Source organism: Haliaeetus leucocephalus, unplaced genomic scaffold (genome assembly GCF_000737465.1).
Source record: "Haliaeetus leucocephalus isolate CR32 unplaced genomic scaffold, Haliaeetus_leucocephalus-4.0 Scaffold197, whole genome shotgun sequence".
In the NCBI taxonomy this organism is placed as follows: domain Eukaryota; kingdom Metazoa; phylum Chordata; class Aves; order Accipitriformes; family Accipitridae; genus Haliaeetus; species Haliaeetus leucocephalus.
The window spans coordinates 126,645-143,105 of record NW_010972633.1 but is presented as its reverse complement, the minus strand read 5'-3'; the positions used below and the strand labels follow the sequence as shown (position 1 = coordinate 143,105).

The following is a 16,461-nucleotide window of genomic DNA, read 5'->3' as shown; positions in this document are numbered from 1 at the left end:
CATAAGTAGGCTAAGACATACATGAAATCGGATTTAATCGGCTGTAATTGAACCTGAACATACTTAGTGTACATCCCTCGTGGTTTAGAGTAGAATTCCAATTAGTCGTGAATTTGTGTGTGGACTGCCGGCTTTCTGGAGTCCAGACCTTTCCCTGCCATGATTTTAGGTATGGGACCTAATGGACTTTGTTGACAAAGGGATTCATAAGGAAATACGGCTGCTTCATGTGACATGCTCTCTAAAAATATGTGCTGTTAAAGGTGGCTGGCTGAACTCTGCCTGGACCAGAAGTTAATTTTGAGTAGATTGGAAAATGAAAGATGTAATGGCAGAGAATTAAATCAGCCCTCGAATGTGGAATTAACTGACACTAAGCAGAGATTACTGCTGCATGGGAACAACTCTGAAGTAAGTACTGTTTCTTGCTAGAGCTTCATTTCCTTCCCCCCCCCCCCCTTACTACCTTATGAATAAAAACCTTACTGTCTCTTTTGTCTCTTGGTATGCATAAAACATCACTAAAATAGTTCCTTTGTTCATTTTCTTTTGTTTTGTTTGTGGGAGCCTTGTGTAAGGTTTAGCTGCTGGAATAACAAAATGATAAAGTTTCTTTTTTCTGGAAGAAGTAACTGCTTGTGTTGAAACTATGCGTGGTCTCATAGACCTAAGTGGCAGTGTAGGTGGTATCAACAGGAAGCTTTAGTTTTCTTTCTGAGCAGAATTTTTTTAGATGTAAACTTGGAACTGTGCTTTCACATGACTTTTGAAACTCCTTCCCTGAAGGAGTATGGTTAAGAGGGATCCTGAGGGACCCTCATTGGTTGATCTGCTTGCTTTCTGTGGCCACCTCAGATCTTTCTGTGCAGCATGCTTTGAGGACTGTCTAACACATATACGTAGACTTCACTAGACAAAAGTTGCATTAATGCTTATTTATAAGTTCAAGGCAGCTGGGGAGGAGAGGATGAGAAAGCTTCATAACAGGTTCTGGCCTGAGAGATGGCTTCTGTCCCTGTTGTATGTGACAGATTACTTGCACCAAAGTGAGACTCTCTGAATCTTCGTCATTGTCTGGGATCTCAGTTTTAGTCTACCTGGTGTGAATGTTGGGTAGACTCACTGCACCCAAAATTCATGGCAGCTGTGCTTTGAACATGTCTACTGAATTGATGCTCAAGTTAAATGTGCCAGATTCTTAACTGTGGGAAACAGCTGTCACTTGATGTCCAGAACCTAGTGCCTGCATCCATTTTACTGGGGAATGGTCCTTGCCCTCGTTATTTCCTGAACTTTGCCCAGGCCCTAGTATGGAGAGTGCTAGCTCTCAAATCAAAACCATGAGATCAGAACCATGCCACAAACACTTAACCCATTGGCTGAAGTTCTGGTCCTGGGAATTTCCCTTGCCATCAGCTAGCTCACTGCTGCTGGTGTCCGTAGCATGCTGTTCAGTGCTTCGTACCCTGGAGGGTTCACGGGCATAGCTGTGGCAGTTAGAGCTTACCCAAAGTCCCCTACCTTCTTGCTTTGCCAGAGGTAGAAAACCATGTTGTTCTTTTGTACTGCCTCAGCTGTCTCTGTCAGTTTAAATCACCAGTGGCCCATCTGTTAATCACCCAAAATTGTGGCTTGAACTGCCGAGGCAGGAACATGTGTGCTGTAGTCACTCCCTTTGAACATGGAGGAGGACATGATGCCTCTCAAGGAAAAGTTACTAGAAGCTGGGTTGTTTTGAGTTCTTGTGGATTTACCTTTAGTTCATTACGACACCTTTTCCTATGGACCACCAGTCAGGTACCTCTATGTTTTTAAGCTCATATATCTCAGTTCCTCCCTTGGAGGAGTCATTACCTTCACTTTACAGGAAAGTTGTATTTTGTATTAATCTTTGCAAATAAACTTCATTACTAGCTTTTTGTTTACAGGTCAGTATTTAAATGTATGCAGTAGATAGAGTAAGGGAGCTAGAACTTGAGATATAAGCAGAACTCTTGTAAGTCACTGCCATGTCATTGTTGAATGAGGCAGTGCTGTTTTAAAATAACTTCCAAGCAGGTACATGTGATGGGACCTCAACTCTGACTGCATGCTGAATGGTACTGGTGCCTTTCTTACCTTCTGATTATTTGGATTTGCTGTTTTAATTCCAGGTATGGGGATGAACAGCACTTCATGTTGTAATCAATCTATTAAACATCTGAACAATGCCACTTGAGAAGTGGCTTTGTGGAATTCTTGGTGTAGTGATACTCTATGCTTCCTTACAGCCTTGTGGCTTCTGACACCTAAATGTGTGGACGTAATCTGTATTTAAAAAAAAAAAAAGAAAAAAGTCTTACTGCTTGTGTTCCAGCTAATATAAAGATTTACATCTGCAAGTATCCAGTGCATAATAGCAAGGTAATGGACTTCTCTCTATTGGAGGGGAGTAAAGTGGAACAAGAGAGATCTCAAGGTTTGTTTCTGAAGACGATTAATTTTTTAAATATAGGTGACAAGAATAGTGGAGGTGTGGAAGGTCACAGTTGCTATGTAGGTGCAGCAACCTGGTGTGTGGAAAACAGACAATTCACAATACCTCTGTCTCCTTGATTATTTGGTTTGGTTTTTTTTTTTAATACTGCCCCCAAGTGCTCTTAAAGAATTTCTGGTAGCAATATTGACTTTTCTAATGATTTACTCCAGAATTAACATGTAGGTGTTAACTTGTGATTTTAATATAAATCTGAAGAATGATCGTTGAGGATGTTTCAATTGAGGCTAGTAGCGAGAGAAAATTTTGGTGCTCTAGAAGGCTGTAGTCTTGACCTAGATTTAAAATGCATCCTTGAAATGAGTTGATGCACAAAGGAAGCTTGCATGCTCACAACTTGTCTGCTGCTTTGAAGGGAAAGAGGAACACTTCAAAAAGAATTTCAAGTTAGGAAAGTGTCCTTCACTCTGGTAGGTCTGAGTCTTGTAATTCTGAACATTGTTGTTCATCTCTGAACTGGCTGGTGGCTGTGGGTGGAATATGAGGCAGGCTGCTTGGAAAGCTCCGGCGAGGCAGCCGTGGGTGGGTAGGCAGCAGTGCGTCGTGAGGATCCTCCGTTTCTGCAAACGGTGAAGATGTGAATGAATTTACAATATGTGGCCTTTCCCAGATAAGAGGTCAGGCTGGATAACAATGGCATTCTGTTGTTTTCGGGAGATTAAGCCAGAGTATTGGATTTGTCACTGAAATGAATATTCAGCTGAGTCCCCCATATCAGTTAGTGTTGATCTGCATAAATAAAATATCCCTGCAACACTGAGTCTTTCTTGTTCATGACGTGTGACAGCATTTGAAATCACAACAAATGCTGGCACCTAGAATGGAAGAATGTAGGTCACACTAAGAAGCTGCCGTCTTGCAGGATTGTCATCTGCTTCGTTAAGAATAGATTAATTGGTAGGAGGCGATCTGGCAACAGTGCTACTGCTGATGTCCTGTGTTCTCCCTTACATTACCAACTCTGGAATTTATCTGTATTGATATGGTATTAGTGAAACTTAGCCTGTAAAGGCAGTTATAAAGATACTATAAAATCATACCAAAAACCTGAAGATTCAGGAAAGAGCCGTGGGGGTCACTAGGAGGGGTTGATAGGACTTGATCAGCCTATTGAAAAGGAAATGCACTTTTTTTAAAAGAATCTCTAGTTTAGCAAATTTTATGTTAAAAGCTAAAGGTAAGTGGATTGTTTGGATTTTGAGAATCTACTGCATTCCTAAAAATAGATGCTCGAATTAAATGAGTGGTTTAAGATAGACACCAACACAGTAGCAAATATCGCTGGTTAAGAATCTTTAACTTATCTTTATGGAGAGAGAGGTCTGGTCATAATTACTTTTCTTGATACCTGCTCTACGAAAATACCAATTTTCAGCATACTGCAGGTACGGTGGATCACTAGCAGTTGAAGATACAGCTATTCCCCTGGTAGTTTCTCTGCTTGTTACTATATGAATGTGACTAAGAAAAACGGTTCTGTGTAGCTGTTGCTGTGGAGGTGATGTGGATTGAGGCTGGTGACCTGGAGATGAAGGAGTGAATGTTTACCCAGGTGATAGTTCATGAGGATACTAAAACAAAATATGCAATGGGTTACGTAAATGGCACGTTGTTTAGTGAATGGGTGACTGGTAGAGTGCTTGGGGAAGGTCCTTTGGGAAGGGAGAGGCCTCTAGGAGATAGACTCAATCTGAACATGGGAGGACTGACACCACTGACTGGAAAGAAGGGGAAGGGGGAAAGTAGCACTAATAACATCATTTGTTGTTGGTGGAATTAAAGTAATTAAATCACGTGGTTCTGTTACCATTGTCCTCCCAGGCCTAGCTCCATCAAAACTGGGCTCACAAACAGGACACTTACCTTCTTGGATGTTTTCCCTTACCCAGTTGTTGTGGAACTTTCTTAGACTACTAGAATTAACTAAGTGTACGTTTCCTAAGGTTTCATGTAAGGTATGTGTTACTTTATTTAGATGTAACTTCTGGTGCTCTGTAAATGCTGAATTGTCATGACTTGAAACCTTGCAGAGCAGGAAGAGTGAGTTCTTGTTGCTGCTCTAGTTTGCACACTCTGCACTAGGAAAATCTTAGTGCAGAGAAGATGAAACAGTGAAACGTGAATTCATTGCATTTCTGTTTTACTACTGCATAAATCCATAGTCTGCTCATATCTCTAGTACTTCATTATGCTCCTGGTCATAGAATGTCAAAAATGATGGAATTAAAGGTTTAGAAGAGGACAGCGAAGACAGCCAAGAGGCCATTTCAATGTCACTGGCTCTGTGATTCCGGATACCTTCCATGTTGGTCTTGGGGGGCTGCTGCTGGTTCTCCCAGTAGCCTTCTCCAAGTGGTGGCTCTGGGAGTCCTGCATTGCCTCAGTGCGTTTTCTGGGGCCCCTTTGCTGTGACTGCTGAGGCTCTGCTCACCAGTCCTGGCACTGGGCTGCTGTGCCTGAACAAGTTACATAGGTGCTTCCTAGCCTGCACTTGAATAGGAGTCCTGAGTCATTGTAACTTTGGAGACTGTAAGGAAACTCTCTCATGAAGTTTTGTATCATGAACAATTGTAGGGTTTTTTTTTTTTTTTTTTTTTGTAAGCATTTATTTTAAATCTGACCAGTGTGCTAATAGCCTTTAGGTAAAATAAATGGAAATCTACAACATGGTCTAATGTAACTACTAAGTGTTGTCTGTCATCTGTGTGCAGTGGGTACCCTGCATTATTTGTAACTTATTTTGTTTTGCAGTAGTTTGTATGGAGTTATCTTAGGCTAATAGCAGCAATCGAATTGCCTGGATCCATGTATTCATCTGGTGAGACATACCTGTTTGCCTCCTCTGTTTGCCATCTGCATCTGGCTGTGTTCTTCTGATGAGCGCTGCTGAACTTAAATTTTTGGAAAGCAGCTTACAAGCTTATTGCTGTGTTAGGATATATAGTTTTGTTTTTGCAGAGAAACGAAAATTACCTTGAGAGCAGAACAATAACTCAGTCACTGACTGATGGTTGCTACCTGGTACAGTTTTCCTTTTGTTTTCCCCCTCCCATCTGTTCCACTAACCAGAACAGGCAACTTCAGAAACATCTTGTTAGCTTTTGAAAAAACTTCTATTAATTATTAAATTTATTATTAATTTTCTTTCATATGGGTGCCTCATTTTTTCTTTGTCTTACAACAGTGTTTGCTTGTAGTGGTTAATGTCCCTTCAGCTTTTGGAGTCACCTGCAGTAGTTGGTGCACTTCCAGGTTTTAGTGTGAAGTCAAGAAAAATGAGACAAAAGGAAGAGTCGTGCTGGAAAGCATAGCTTGCTCCATGTGTCAGCTCAGACAACAGCTTGACACTCATTTTATTGAAATGAAGGTGATAAAATTGACTTAAGAGACATAAGTAACTTGCCCTGGCTTTTGTAAGGGGAGGAACTGCTGCTGAGATTGCAGTTGTAACTACTAACCAGAATTTGTGTAGAGCTTTGTTTCCGGCCACTCAACTCCTTCCTTTCACCCTGTTCTTCCCCAGCTCCCCACCTGCAGGTGGAGAACACAGCATGGGCAAGCACTGGGTAAAGCATGAGGTACTTGGCTCTGAAATGAGCTGCCTGAAGATAGCCTGGTCCTGAGACACCTGTATCCCACATGGGGTGTCTGACCTGATTTGCATCCTGCGGTAGGTTAGCGTTGCGGTGGGTGATTCATGACCGACTACAGGTCTCCAGGAGAGCCATGAAAGATGTTGGTGAGGCTGGGACACTAAGGGGACCCTGAGGACTTGAGTGATTTTGGCTGAACTTGCATTCAGTCATCTTGGTTTTCACCTTTCCAAAGCAAGAGGGGAGCTGTTTGTTTTACGTGGAAGTTTGTGTTCAGCAATACTATTTTTTTCTATTTCTTCAAAGAATTCATTGCCACACAGAAGTGTAGAAGAGATGCATACAAGTACTGATAATACATACAAGTATGTATATATGGGAGGCTGGAGATACGTTTGCATTGTATGTATGTGTGTGTACACACATGCAAAAGAAAATTGGCAGATAAGCATGCATGTGAAGTGAGCTCTCTCCTGAAAGAGGAAGACTAGCTATCTTATTTACTTAGTTACTATCTTGTTTACTCATGAGATTAAATGTATTTGAAAGCTGGAGAGGAGGGTAGATTGAGTACTGTAAAACCAAGAGGTATGGAGCTACCATGATAACTGCTTGTACATCCTCCTACAAAGGCATGAGCAAAATCAGTATTGCCTGCTAGGTTTAAACTAAGGGCACTGTGTGTTTGCATCTTGTCAGACTCGAGCATCATAGGCTTCTCCTTGTTTTCATTTGATCGCTCCTTTTTTATTGCTGGTCACGCTGTCTTTCTTCCCAAGTAGCTGACCATGCTACACGTGATCAGGGCTAAAGACAAGAGTTCAAATGCAATGTAATCCCTCGCTCCTGATGAATAAGTGTCTTGTTAGAGAAAGTAGTTATGACCTAAAGTATCAGTTCCTTACCTGGATCTACAATTTCTCACTACTGCTTAAAAGAAGCCAAGTAGTCCAGGTTTTCAGGTTTCCTTGTTGTCTCAGTCTCTGATAATCTCGTTTGGACTTGCTTCAGTGAGCAAGAGTTTTGAGACTTTGTCTAGTGACTCCTTTTATTGTTTTATTGCAGTTTTCTCCTGAGAAAGAACACTTAACAAAGAATTAATAGGCACAGGGATCCACCTGTTAGAGAAGTTCATGTGAGATGTAAGCCACAAGCAATAGGGGAGGATAATGTGGGTTCCAGCTCATTTTAGAGACCTGTTACTGGTGTTTTCTCTCATCTGCAGCTGAATGCCATGCTTTTTGCCAAAGGTAGCAAATCTGTATTTCAGAAAGAATTGCCATGACTGCAGAGGCTTGTCCCAGCTAGCCTAAAGGTTCCTCCTGTTCTTTACTGCGTCAGCTGAATTTTGCTCTCTGATAAAACTTACACTTTCACTCAAGCTTTTGCCAAAGGATGAGTCTGTGAATAGCTTGAGTTTCTCTTCCAGAACAGTCTGAATGGTGATTAGTTTGCAGATGTGCAAAGTATTCCTGAATACTCTTATCAAAAAGTTGTGAGTCTTACAAGTGGCACTTTGTGATGGATGCCTATTCCTTTCTTACCTGTTGTGGATAAGAGAAAGGAGACATCCCAGGGAGCTGTAGAGAGGCTGCTCCTGTGGGCCCTGCAGCTGCCTCCCTGGCAGCCCTTGCTAAGAGTAAGAACTGAAGTCTGTCTAGCACACGGAGAAGCCCTGCTGCAGGTGAGGTGAGAGGCCATCTGGGAAAAAGCAGTCCTTGGATTTCATAGAATCATCAAATCGCAGAATGGTTTGGGTGGGAAGGGACCTTTAAAAGTCATCTAGTCCAACCCCCTGCCATGAGCAGGGACATCTTCAACCAGATCAGGTTGCTCAGAGTCCCGTCCAACCTGACCTTGGATGGTTCCAGGGATGGGGCAGCTACCACCTCTCTGGGAAACCCGGGCCAGTGTCTCACCACACTCAGCATAAACAATTTCTTCCTTATATCTAGCCTGAATTTCCCTTCTTTTAGTTTAAAACCATTATCCCTTGTTCTACTGCTACAGGCCCCGCTAAAAAGTTTGACCCTGTCTTCCTTATAGGCCCCCTTTAGGTACTGAAAGTCCACAATAAAGTATTTCCTTCTGAGGAATGAGAATTGAGATTATTACTGGATAATCTAACTTCTCTAAGTTTGTCAGCTATAAATGAACTGCTTTTAAGAAGTCACTGCAGTATCAAAACAGAGTTCAATCGAAGTTTTGCTAAGAAGCAAGTTTGGTTTTTTTGGTTTTGTTCCTTTTTTTTTTTTTTAAATAAGATGAGGAGTTAAGGTTCTTTAAAACAGGTTTGTATATGTTTGTGTAATCTGTGTGTACTTGCACAGGTATCTGTAGAGCTGGAATCAAGTGGTGCCGGCGTGCCTAGATGCTAAATGCTCACCTGGCCTGGGGTTTGCTATTGCTCCTCCAAAATAAACTCCTCTGTCTGAATCTTGTGCTTCAGCCACCTTTCACACCAAGTGCAAAGCATTGTCTCGGCAAAGTCCCAAGTCCCAGTATTGGGTGCGACACCTGGAAAACCCAGGGTTGAAACTTTATTCTGTGCTGAAGGTGTGAAGAAGGCAGAGAAACTTTAGAAATCTAATTTGTATAAAGCCTCTGAAAAGTAATGTTGGTACTTAAAATGTTGAGTGTGGTTGAGAATGTTGTATACTCATACTGTGCAGGTATGAATACCTTGTAGAATAAATATTTTGAAAGACCAAAGTAGTAACTGAGATCACTAAGAGCTTAATTAAAACCAGAACTCTCATCTCTTGCCTGATATGCTTGTGTTGGGCTTTCTTTGGAAAGAGAAAGTATATTTACATCTGAAGGTTTCTTACAAAATATTTGATCTTAACTACTTCCTTGATAACAAATGTTAATGTCTGCTTATTCTTAGTAAAATAACATTCTGATCTATTAAAGCTTGTTTGCAAGACTTAGGTTGCCTTCGGAGAGTTTATAATTCTGGACTTGATGTACTTGGAAAGCTTGTTACTGGGAGGGCTTGGAGGAATCAACTTTTTATTAGTGTTGTGCTCTAGACATAAATAAACTTTCTAAAGCAGTCTCTGGCTCAGGAGTTTTAGAAGTCATCTTCTGCATTAAGGTGTTAGGCTTAAGGAAGACTTACAGAATAATAAATCTGGCTCGAGAATCATGGGATCTCATGATCAAATAGTTCTGTGTAAAAAGACTAGACAAAGCTTTACAAAGGTCTCTGCCCCAAAGTGAATTTTGTGATTTTAAAAGCTTCCAGGCTTAGTTATTGCTGTATTTTCCTGCTGTTTGGTAAGTTTTCTTCTATTGCATTTTTGCTTTTTAAATAAAAACATTTTAGGACTGTTTATTGGGCCCTACAGTAAGCTGTAAACATACCTGAAGGATACAGATTTTCTCTGTGCTTCTGTGGTGGTCGTGATGTGCTAACTATGGGTATGTTACCATTTGTGCTCTTTGTATTAATGTGCCATAAGTCATGAGGCTGTGTTCCTTCTGACTTTGTGAAAGTTGTTAATTCAAAGAAAGATAGCAGATAGATTTCTTTCTGCCTGGTCAGTCACTTTCTTTATTTAACGCTGTAATTTCTCGGAAGTTAGGCAGTAAAGATAAGGTTTATATCCTTTTGTGGCTATTAAAGCACTTGAAAGAGCTCCACCTTGCTTTCGTTGTTTGAAGTGGATTAGTGTGGGGGATGTTCAGGTGCACCTTCAAACCCTTGGAGAAAGTGCTGTAGCTCAGGCTGAGATCCTTACCTTCTCCAGGATCACTGAGCACTGGGATGGGTGCAGGTGAAAGGGGCTGTCCAGATGGCTCCCAGTCCTCATCAGAAAATTTGAACATGGCCTGAGTTCTGCTGTGTTAATTCAAGTGTTGATGGCTGCAGTTTAGGTACACTGTTAAGAAAAATACTTGCTGTTGTCAGAGGCTGTAACACAAAGGTGGGTAGCTCGAAGGCACAAGACTTGAGTATGAATTTGTGCATGTTTGCTTTTCTTTCCTGACTTGTACTTTAATAGCACTATGTATTTTCATTTGCAAAGCAGTTACTAACAAATGAAATACAAAATGCACCTATTTATATGCTGCTTATGGTCTGCAGTTGATGGTGATTTGTCGTGCAGGTTGACTGTCAGGCTCCTAGCACTGCAGCATTGCCCCTCTCTTGCCCTACATTCCGCTTCCTACCGCCCAGCATCCTCACTCAGCTGAATGGTGTCTTTGTTTGGAAAGAATGCAAACAAAATTCGTGCTGTCTGAAAAGGGCTAGCTCATCATTTGTAGCTCTGAAATGGACTGGAAAATAACTTTTTCTCCCTCCCTCTTGTGTTGATGGCATTCTGTCTTTCACTTTTCAAGAATAGTTGGTTTGTGATTTAGGAACAGAAAAGTGATCTTTATGAAACCTTGGCAGGGGCTTGAGAAGGTGTAAAGTGATATAGAACTGTTTGGATGCAGTGATTATGGATTTAAAACACACTGTTCTGCTGACGCAAGTCCTGGGTCTTCATTAATGTCTTTTGCCTGAGAGCAATGGAAACTCAAAACCATTGAGCAAATAGTTCTGTATTGACCAAGACATTCAGATATTTACACTTACATGAATAAAGCTAGAATGTTTTGTCAGGTGTCGTTGACAATAACCTCTGCTGATGTAGGGAGGGAAGAGTTTGACTTCGGTGCCTGATGCACAAGTCTGACCTTCCAGCTTCTGAAACTCCTCTTGGTCTGCGTGTTTACAGTGACTAGGTAGAAGTGACTTTCAGTATTTGTGTGAGGGCAGACCTTGTTTGCACATACCATGAGATCAGCTAATGGTGGTACTTAAGCCTTGATACTTGAAGACCAGTAACCTAAAGAATCCATAAACAGCTTCTGTCTTTTTTTAAAGCTGTGAGTTCAGTTTTTGGTCAGACCTGGGCCCATATGTTGCTATAAGCAACTGGTACAAGACTTGAAATTGGAAGGAAACCCAGAAGTGAGCCAGAAGCCTGGGATGATCTGCCTGTAAGGAAACTTCATTGTTAAACTGTGTGAGCTATACTGAAGCGTAACAAACATTTCCAAATTTTTATTTGGAAGTATGGAGTTAAATTAAGTGTTTAATAGGCTGGCAGTATACTTCCAGGTTTTTCTGTGAATTCCAGTTTGCCTTGTTGAAGTTGATGAATATCTTATCAACACTCAATGAGGGAGTAATTTCATGCTCCTCTTTAATTCAGTAGTTCTGTCATTATCCTCCTGTGATAGTAGTATGTCCATTCTGCACGCCATTCAATTTTTCTGCCCGTTACCCTCTTAAACTCTTTCCTGAACTTAATGTTACTAGAAACTCCTCATACCTGTAATCTCTTCTCTCTGAAGCCTTTGTGTTTCTGTCAGCACAATGTTGCTGGTGACTTCTTTGGAAAGACCTAGGACTGAATGGACATTATAGCAATGCAGAAGTCTAGTTTTTCCAGTCTGTCAAAACTACTTTCAAAGTATTTAGAGGCAAATAGTTATTGCTATTTATAACAATCTTTCTGTTACGAAGGCTGAACTAGTATTATATTGTAATTGGAATGGAAGCTGAGTATAACATGAGATTAGAAGATTTATTTTATCCCCAGATACTAGAGTTAGTTAAATCCCTCACAGTGCAGAGAAGAGTTAATTTCCTTGGCTGGGTTAATAGCTTACTTTATCTTAACGCATAAAAGTAGCTGTCAAACATCCTGCTTTATCTGGGCAGAACGTAAAAGTAAGTGTTGTTGTATAGTATACTTTTATTTATGATCTTTTGGCAAATGCTGTTTTCATTTGTTCAATAGCATTGCTGTGGAGCGCTACATCATAGCAAACAACTTGGTTAAATGCTGCAAAACATGGGGATAGTTAAGTATATTTGGGGCAATTTTGTATGTTGGCTATTAATCATTCAGGGGGTTTATTTTTCAAACCACATACATACGATACTAGCTATGTTGATTAATAAATTTAACTTAACATGAATGATGTTGTAGTGCTTTGGCTAATTGGAAAAGAATGGAGCACTGACCTGAAACGGAGGTCTGAAGCTGACATCCTAGAATTAGTGGACAACCTCAGCCTTTAGTCCCTGTACTGCTTTAAATCCTTAGAAATGGGGAATTTTGCCCCTTTACACTCTAGTTCATGTTTATGAAATACTTGGTAACCATAAGAGGCTCCACGAGGAGCTGCATTTGGTATTAATTTAAGGGTTATTCTCCATTTTCCTTTTTGACGGCATACGCGGTAGGTGTCCATCTAGCAAGTGCCATCCCCGTTCCTGCCCTGTGCTACACAGGCCTGTGGGGAGGGGGGTTCTTCCCCCCCCCCCCATCTAAAATTGTGTAGCCTTTCTAGAGAGGCTCTGGTATCCTGATTTTTATGTGAAAAGATTTTGCTAATTTAATATTTCAATGTTAAAATGAAGTAGTGTGTGCAGTATATAGAGCTAAAAGGAGTTGGACTTGGTGGAGTTCAAAGCAGACTTTCCATGCAGACTTCTTACATAATAGTGTGTTTCATAAATTCTATTTCATCTTACTTGGTATGAAATGACCTTGTAGATTTAGGAGGGAAGTTTGTGATTGCAGCTGCTGCCTTTTAAAAAGTCTAAATATAAACAGATTTTTGGAAAGCATGAAAAACTATCAGCGGTGTTTCTCTGATTTGAATTGAAAGTCAGAACTCTGGCATCTCATTACTGTCAGAGCATTTTGAGAAGATGGCCTGTAATGTTCCTGCTCCTCTGATGTAGTCTGTGCTACTAATTGTTGTAGGCAGGTTTGGGAAGAGAAGGTTGGAACAAGACATGGTCCTCAAGCCTCTTCTGCTATGGAGGAGCTGGTGGGGGAGGTCCTCATCCTGGCTTGTCTTGTGTGGCATCTGCCTCTGAGCCCATCTCTTCTGGGGGAAGAGCAGTTAGTTTGCACACATTGCACAAATGAGGTTTCACTAAGGTCTTACACAATGGTATTCATGTTTCCCTGCCTGGGATGGAAATTTCTCACCAGGTGCCTGCAAGGTTGTATTTGCTTATTCTAGGGTTGCCTCTCCATCAGATCATCGTTACTCTGTGAAAGTAAAATGGTAATCTCTCAGCCTTCAGTCTTTCTTTGTTGTCATCTGAAAACAGCTGCTGGTTCACAGAAGAAATTCTTAGTTAACAGCCATGTAATGTTACATTTTGCACTGCTGACACCTGTCCCTTGTTTTTATTCTGTCTTCAAGATTATCAGTTTCTTATTTTAATTGTCCTTTGTACTGCGCCTTTCACTTTTGTAAGTAGTAGACTTCAAACAGGACAATTTATTATACCAGAATTAATAATGAAAATATTAAATACTGGTTGCAGTATTGATCTTGGCTAATGATCAGTCTTTGGTTTGATAGTTTCTTCTTTCCTAAGACTTCACAGGACAGCTCTCCTTCATCTCCTCAGTCCTTGCAAATCCTGTAGTTAACTAACTTCCTTCCGATACCATTTCAGCTTTGCCAGAAATTAATGTGAATTATTTTGTATTAGTTGGTATTAAAAGTAAAAACCTTACTCATGCTCTGTCAAAATGGTCTCTGCTTACTCTTGAGTTTTGAGAGTCCTGGTTGCACACTGCTGTCAAGTCCTGACTTTGCTTGTACCATGTCAGAGGCTAGAGCAGGGCTGGAACCAGACAAAGAGACATGGCAGTTGGGTGCCAGCTTATGCTGATAACTTGCTTTTTATTGCTGGTTGAAAGCTTCATGTTGCTTAAACCCTTCTGCTTACATTATTGAAGCTTGAGGTTGACTGTCTATAAACCATGCATGTGTGTGTTTAGCTCAAGAGACAATTTAGGGTTTCTGCTGCTTGCTTCCACGGTGTAAAAAGCAAGATGACTATTTTTAATAGGCTGGAGTCTTGTCACATGCTCATGTGTAGGCTCTTGCCCTGACTGCTTTGAGTTATGTTAAACAGGTAACAAGCATTAGGATTTCTGTAGTTAAGGTTATTCTTACAGGTAGATTACTTGAACGAGATTAATGGAAAGGAGAATCTTGGGGAAAAGTGGCTTTTTTTTTTTGAGAGGTTTCTGAAATGGTGGTATCGCAAGGATTAGGTCTTAAGAGTAAAAAAAAAATAATAAAAATTCACCACAATATTTCACATAATTTTTCAGCATATGCAAAATATGTGGTTTAATCATTTTGGGGGAAAGAATGTTTTTAGAAAACAGGAAAGCTTGCTGTTTATTTAGGGTGTTTAAATTTATACCCAAACTCCCAAATTTCTTGGTTTTGGAAGTTCTCCAGAAAAATTGCAAAAACCTGATGTTTTTATTTCTTAAAAATAAGCAAGAAACTTAAAAGCTTTTATAAGTCAGATCATCTTAACAGTGTTAGCTGAAGGTGTCCATTGACGGATTGTAGACCCTTCGAGGCCCTGTTTGCACTGGTCGGCACGCTCCTCTTGCGTTCCAGCTTACTTGGACATCCTTGGTTTACCTGACATTACAGTAAAAGAAGAAAAAAGCTGCTCTTCTGTCTGGAGCAGTTATGAATTTATGTGGAATTGCTTTTTTGTAAATAAATACTAATTACTTATTTATGTGTTTGTTTATTTTAGGGATAGACTTCAAGATTAAAACTGTTGAATTACAAGGAAAGAAGATCAAGCTACAGATATGGTAAGTAATATACCCAAGAAGCTATGGGGTGGCATCCTTCTGGATGGCTTCTTTCAGAGGCAGGTTTTTGTGAGAAGAGTTTACTCTTTCTGGAATTACATTCAGGTATCTAATTTTGTAACTGTGTTTTGCATTTTCAGTAGTGGTAAAGCTCCATGTGTATTCCCCTGAACATTTTTTAAGAAATGGGGAAGAGATCTCTGTGTTGCGTTTGTAACCACTGTTACTGACTGCTCCTTTGGACAGGCTGTTGGCAAATCTCCCATTTGGGAGGACAGGATCCTCGCAGTCTGTGATTTAGTGGGAAGTGTTTTAAAACTGGAATTTTTAAATTAGGAGTTGCCTCGAATCTATGGCTATAAATTGACTAGTAGTCTTGCTTTGTGTCAGCAAGAAAGTGTAATCCACGTCTGCGCTTATTTTATGTTTCTCAGTGGTAAACAGTGGAGAGTTTCTCAGCTGGCTGAAAACATGGCTGCATTTCTGTAGGAAAGTCTAACATGAGGCAAAACTTAAACTCTTCGCTTTTAGCTTGCTGTGCATGTCTAACTAGAGATTTTTTTTCTAATAGCCCTGTAACAAGTCAGGTGAGGAAAGCTAATGGCTTTTCCTAGCCTGCATGTTTGTTTAGACTCCCTCCTCAACCATGTACACATATTGCTGGTGCATTCTTCAGCTTTACTGAGAGTTCAGAATTTGAATTTGTTTAGAACTTGAATTTGCCCATTTTTTCCCCCACTAATAAAAATCTTTTATGGCTTGATGATGTTTGTAGATGCAGATGAATGGGTTCCAGTTAGAAGGAAGCACTGGTCTCCCTCTGTGTGAGGAAAACTGGCTGAATTATTATCCTTTCTAATGAATGTATTCTGGATCCTTCTCGTTACCATCACTCTGAGTGTCCACTTTGTGTCTCAGTTGTTTCTTGTATCCCAGTCCTGCAAGCAGAAGTTGGCCAACTTAGTTATTTTGCTTTGTGCCCTGCAAGGGAAAGACTTGATGAAGTTGATTTAATTGTATGAACTGCGTAGCCTGTTGATAAGGAAGCACTTAGGTGATGAAGTAACTCGGTGTGCTGGAATGCTTCAGCAGGGATCCACAAAGAGTAACCGTGTTCATAAGGGCAATGTTTTAGATGGAAGGAGGAAGGATGGGTATAGATCAGCTGGGAACTGAGAGCATTAGCTGAAGAGGCATTCAGGTGTAATGCAGCTTCACTGATTGACTTGCTGGGCAGCTCTTGCTGTATGTGTTCACCAGACTGTTAACATTCAGATTTTCAACCCAGGTCAAACCATAACTTCTAACAATTATTTTGTGTTGTATTTTTTTACCCCAACAGAGTAGGTGCTGTGAACTACTGTGGGATAGAAAGGTAGAAACATTTGAATGACTTAAAGGAAGTGTTAGATTAAACTTAGGAAAAAATTATCATGAAATGTAAAAACTGAAAATATGGAATACTGAGGATGCTTAATGTGTATATAGATGAAGAAGCAAGCCATAATGAAGCTGTATGCATTGTGGGTTTTAGTGGCTTATGGAAGAGGGGTTTGGGTGAGCTGAGTTTTATGAAATTACAACTTTTAAACATTGCAAAGTTGGGAGGTTGTTGTCTGAATCTGCTTCTTGTTCCTGCCAGTTTAAAATTCTGCATTTGAAATGGAAC

General features: G+C 40.5%; 1 protein-coding gene across 1 annotated transcript in view; it reads left to right on the top strand.

Annotated features, from left to right (window-relative positions):
* The window catches only part of RAB10 (RAB10, member RAS oncogene family), a 44,194-nt gene that overhangs the window by 11,773 nt on the left and 15,960 nt on the right, over positions 1-16,461 (top strand). The window contains exon 2 of the mRNA XM_010565872.1: positions 14,732-14,792. Coding sequence (XP_010564174.1) covers positions 14,732-14,792 — 61 coding nt within the window. The remainder of the gene's footprint in view (positions 1-14,731; positions 14,793-16,461) is intronic.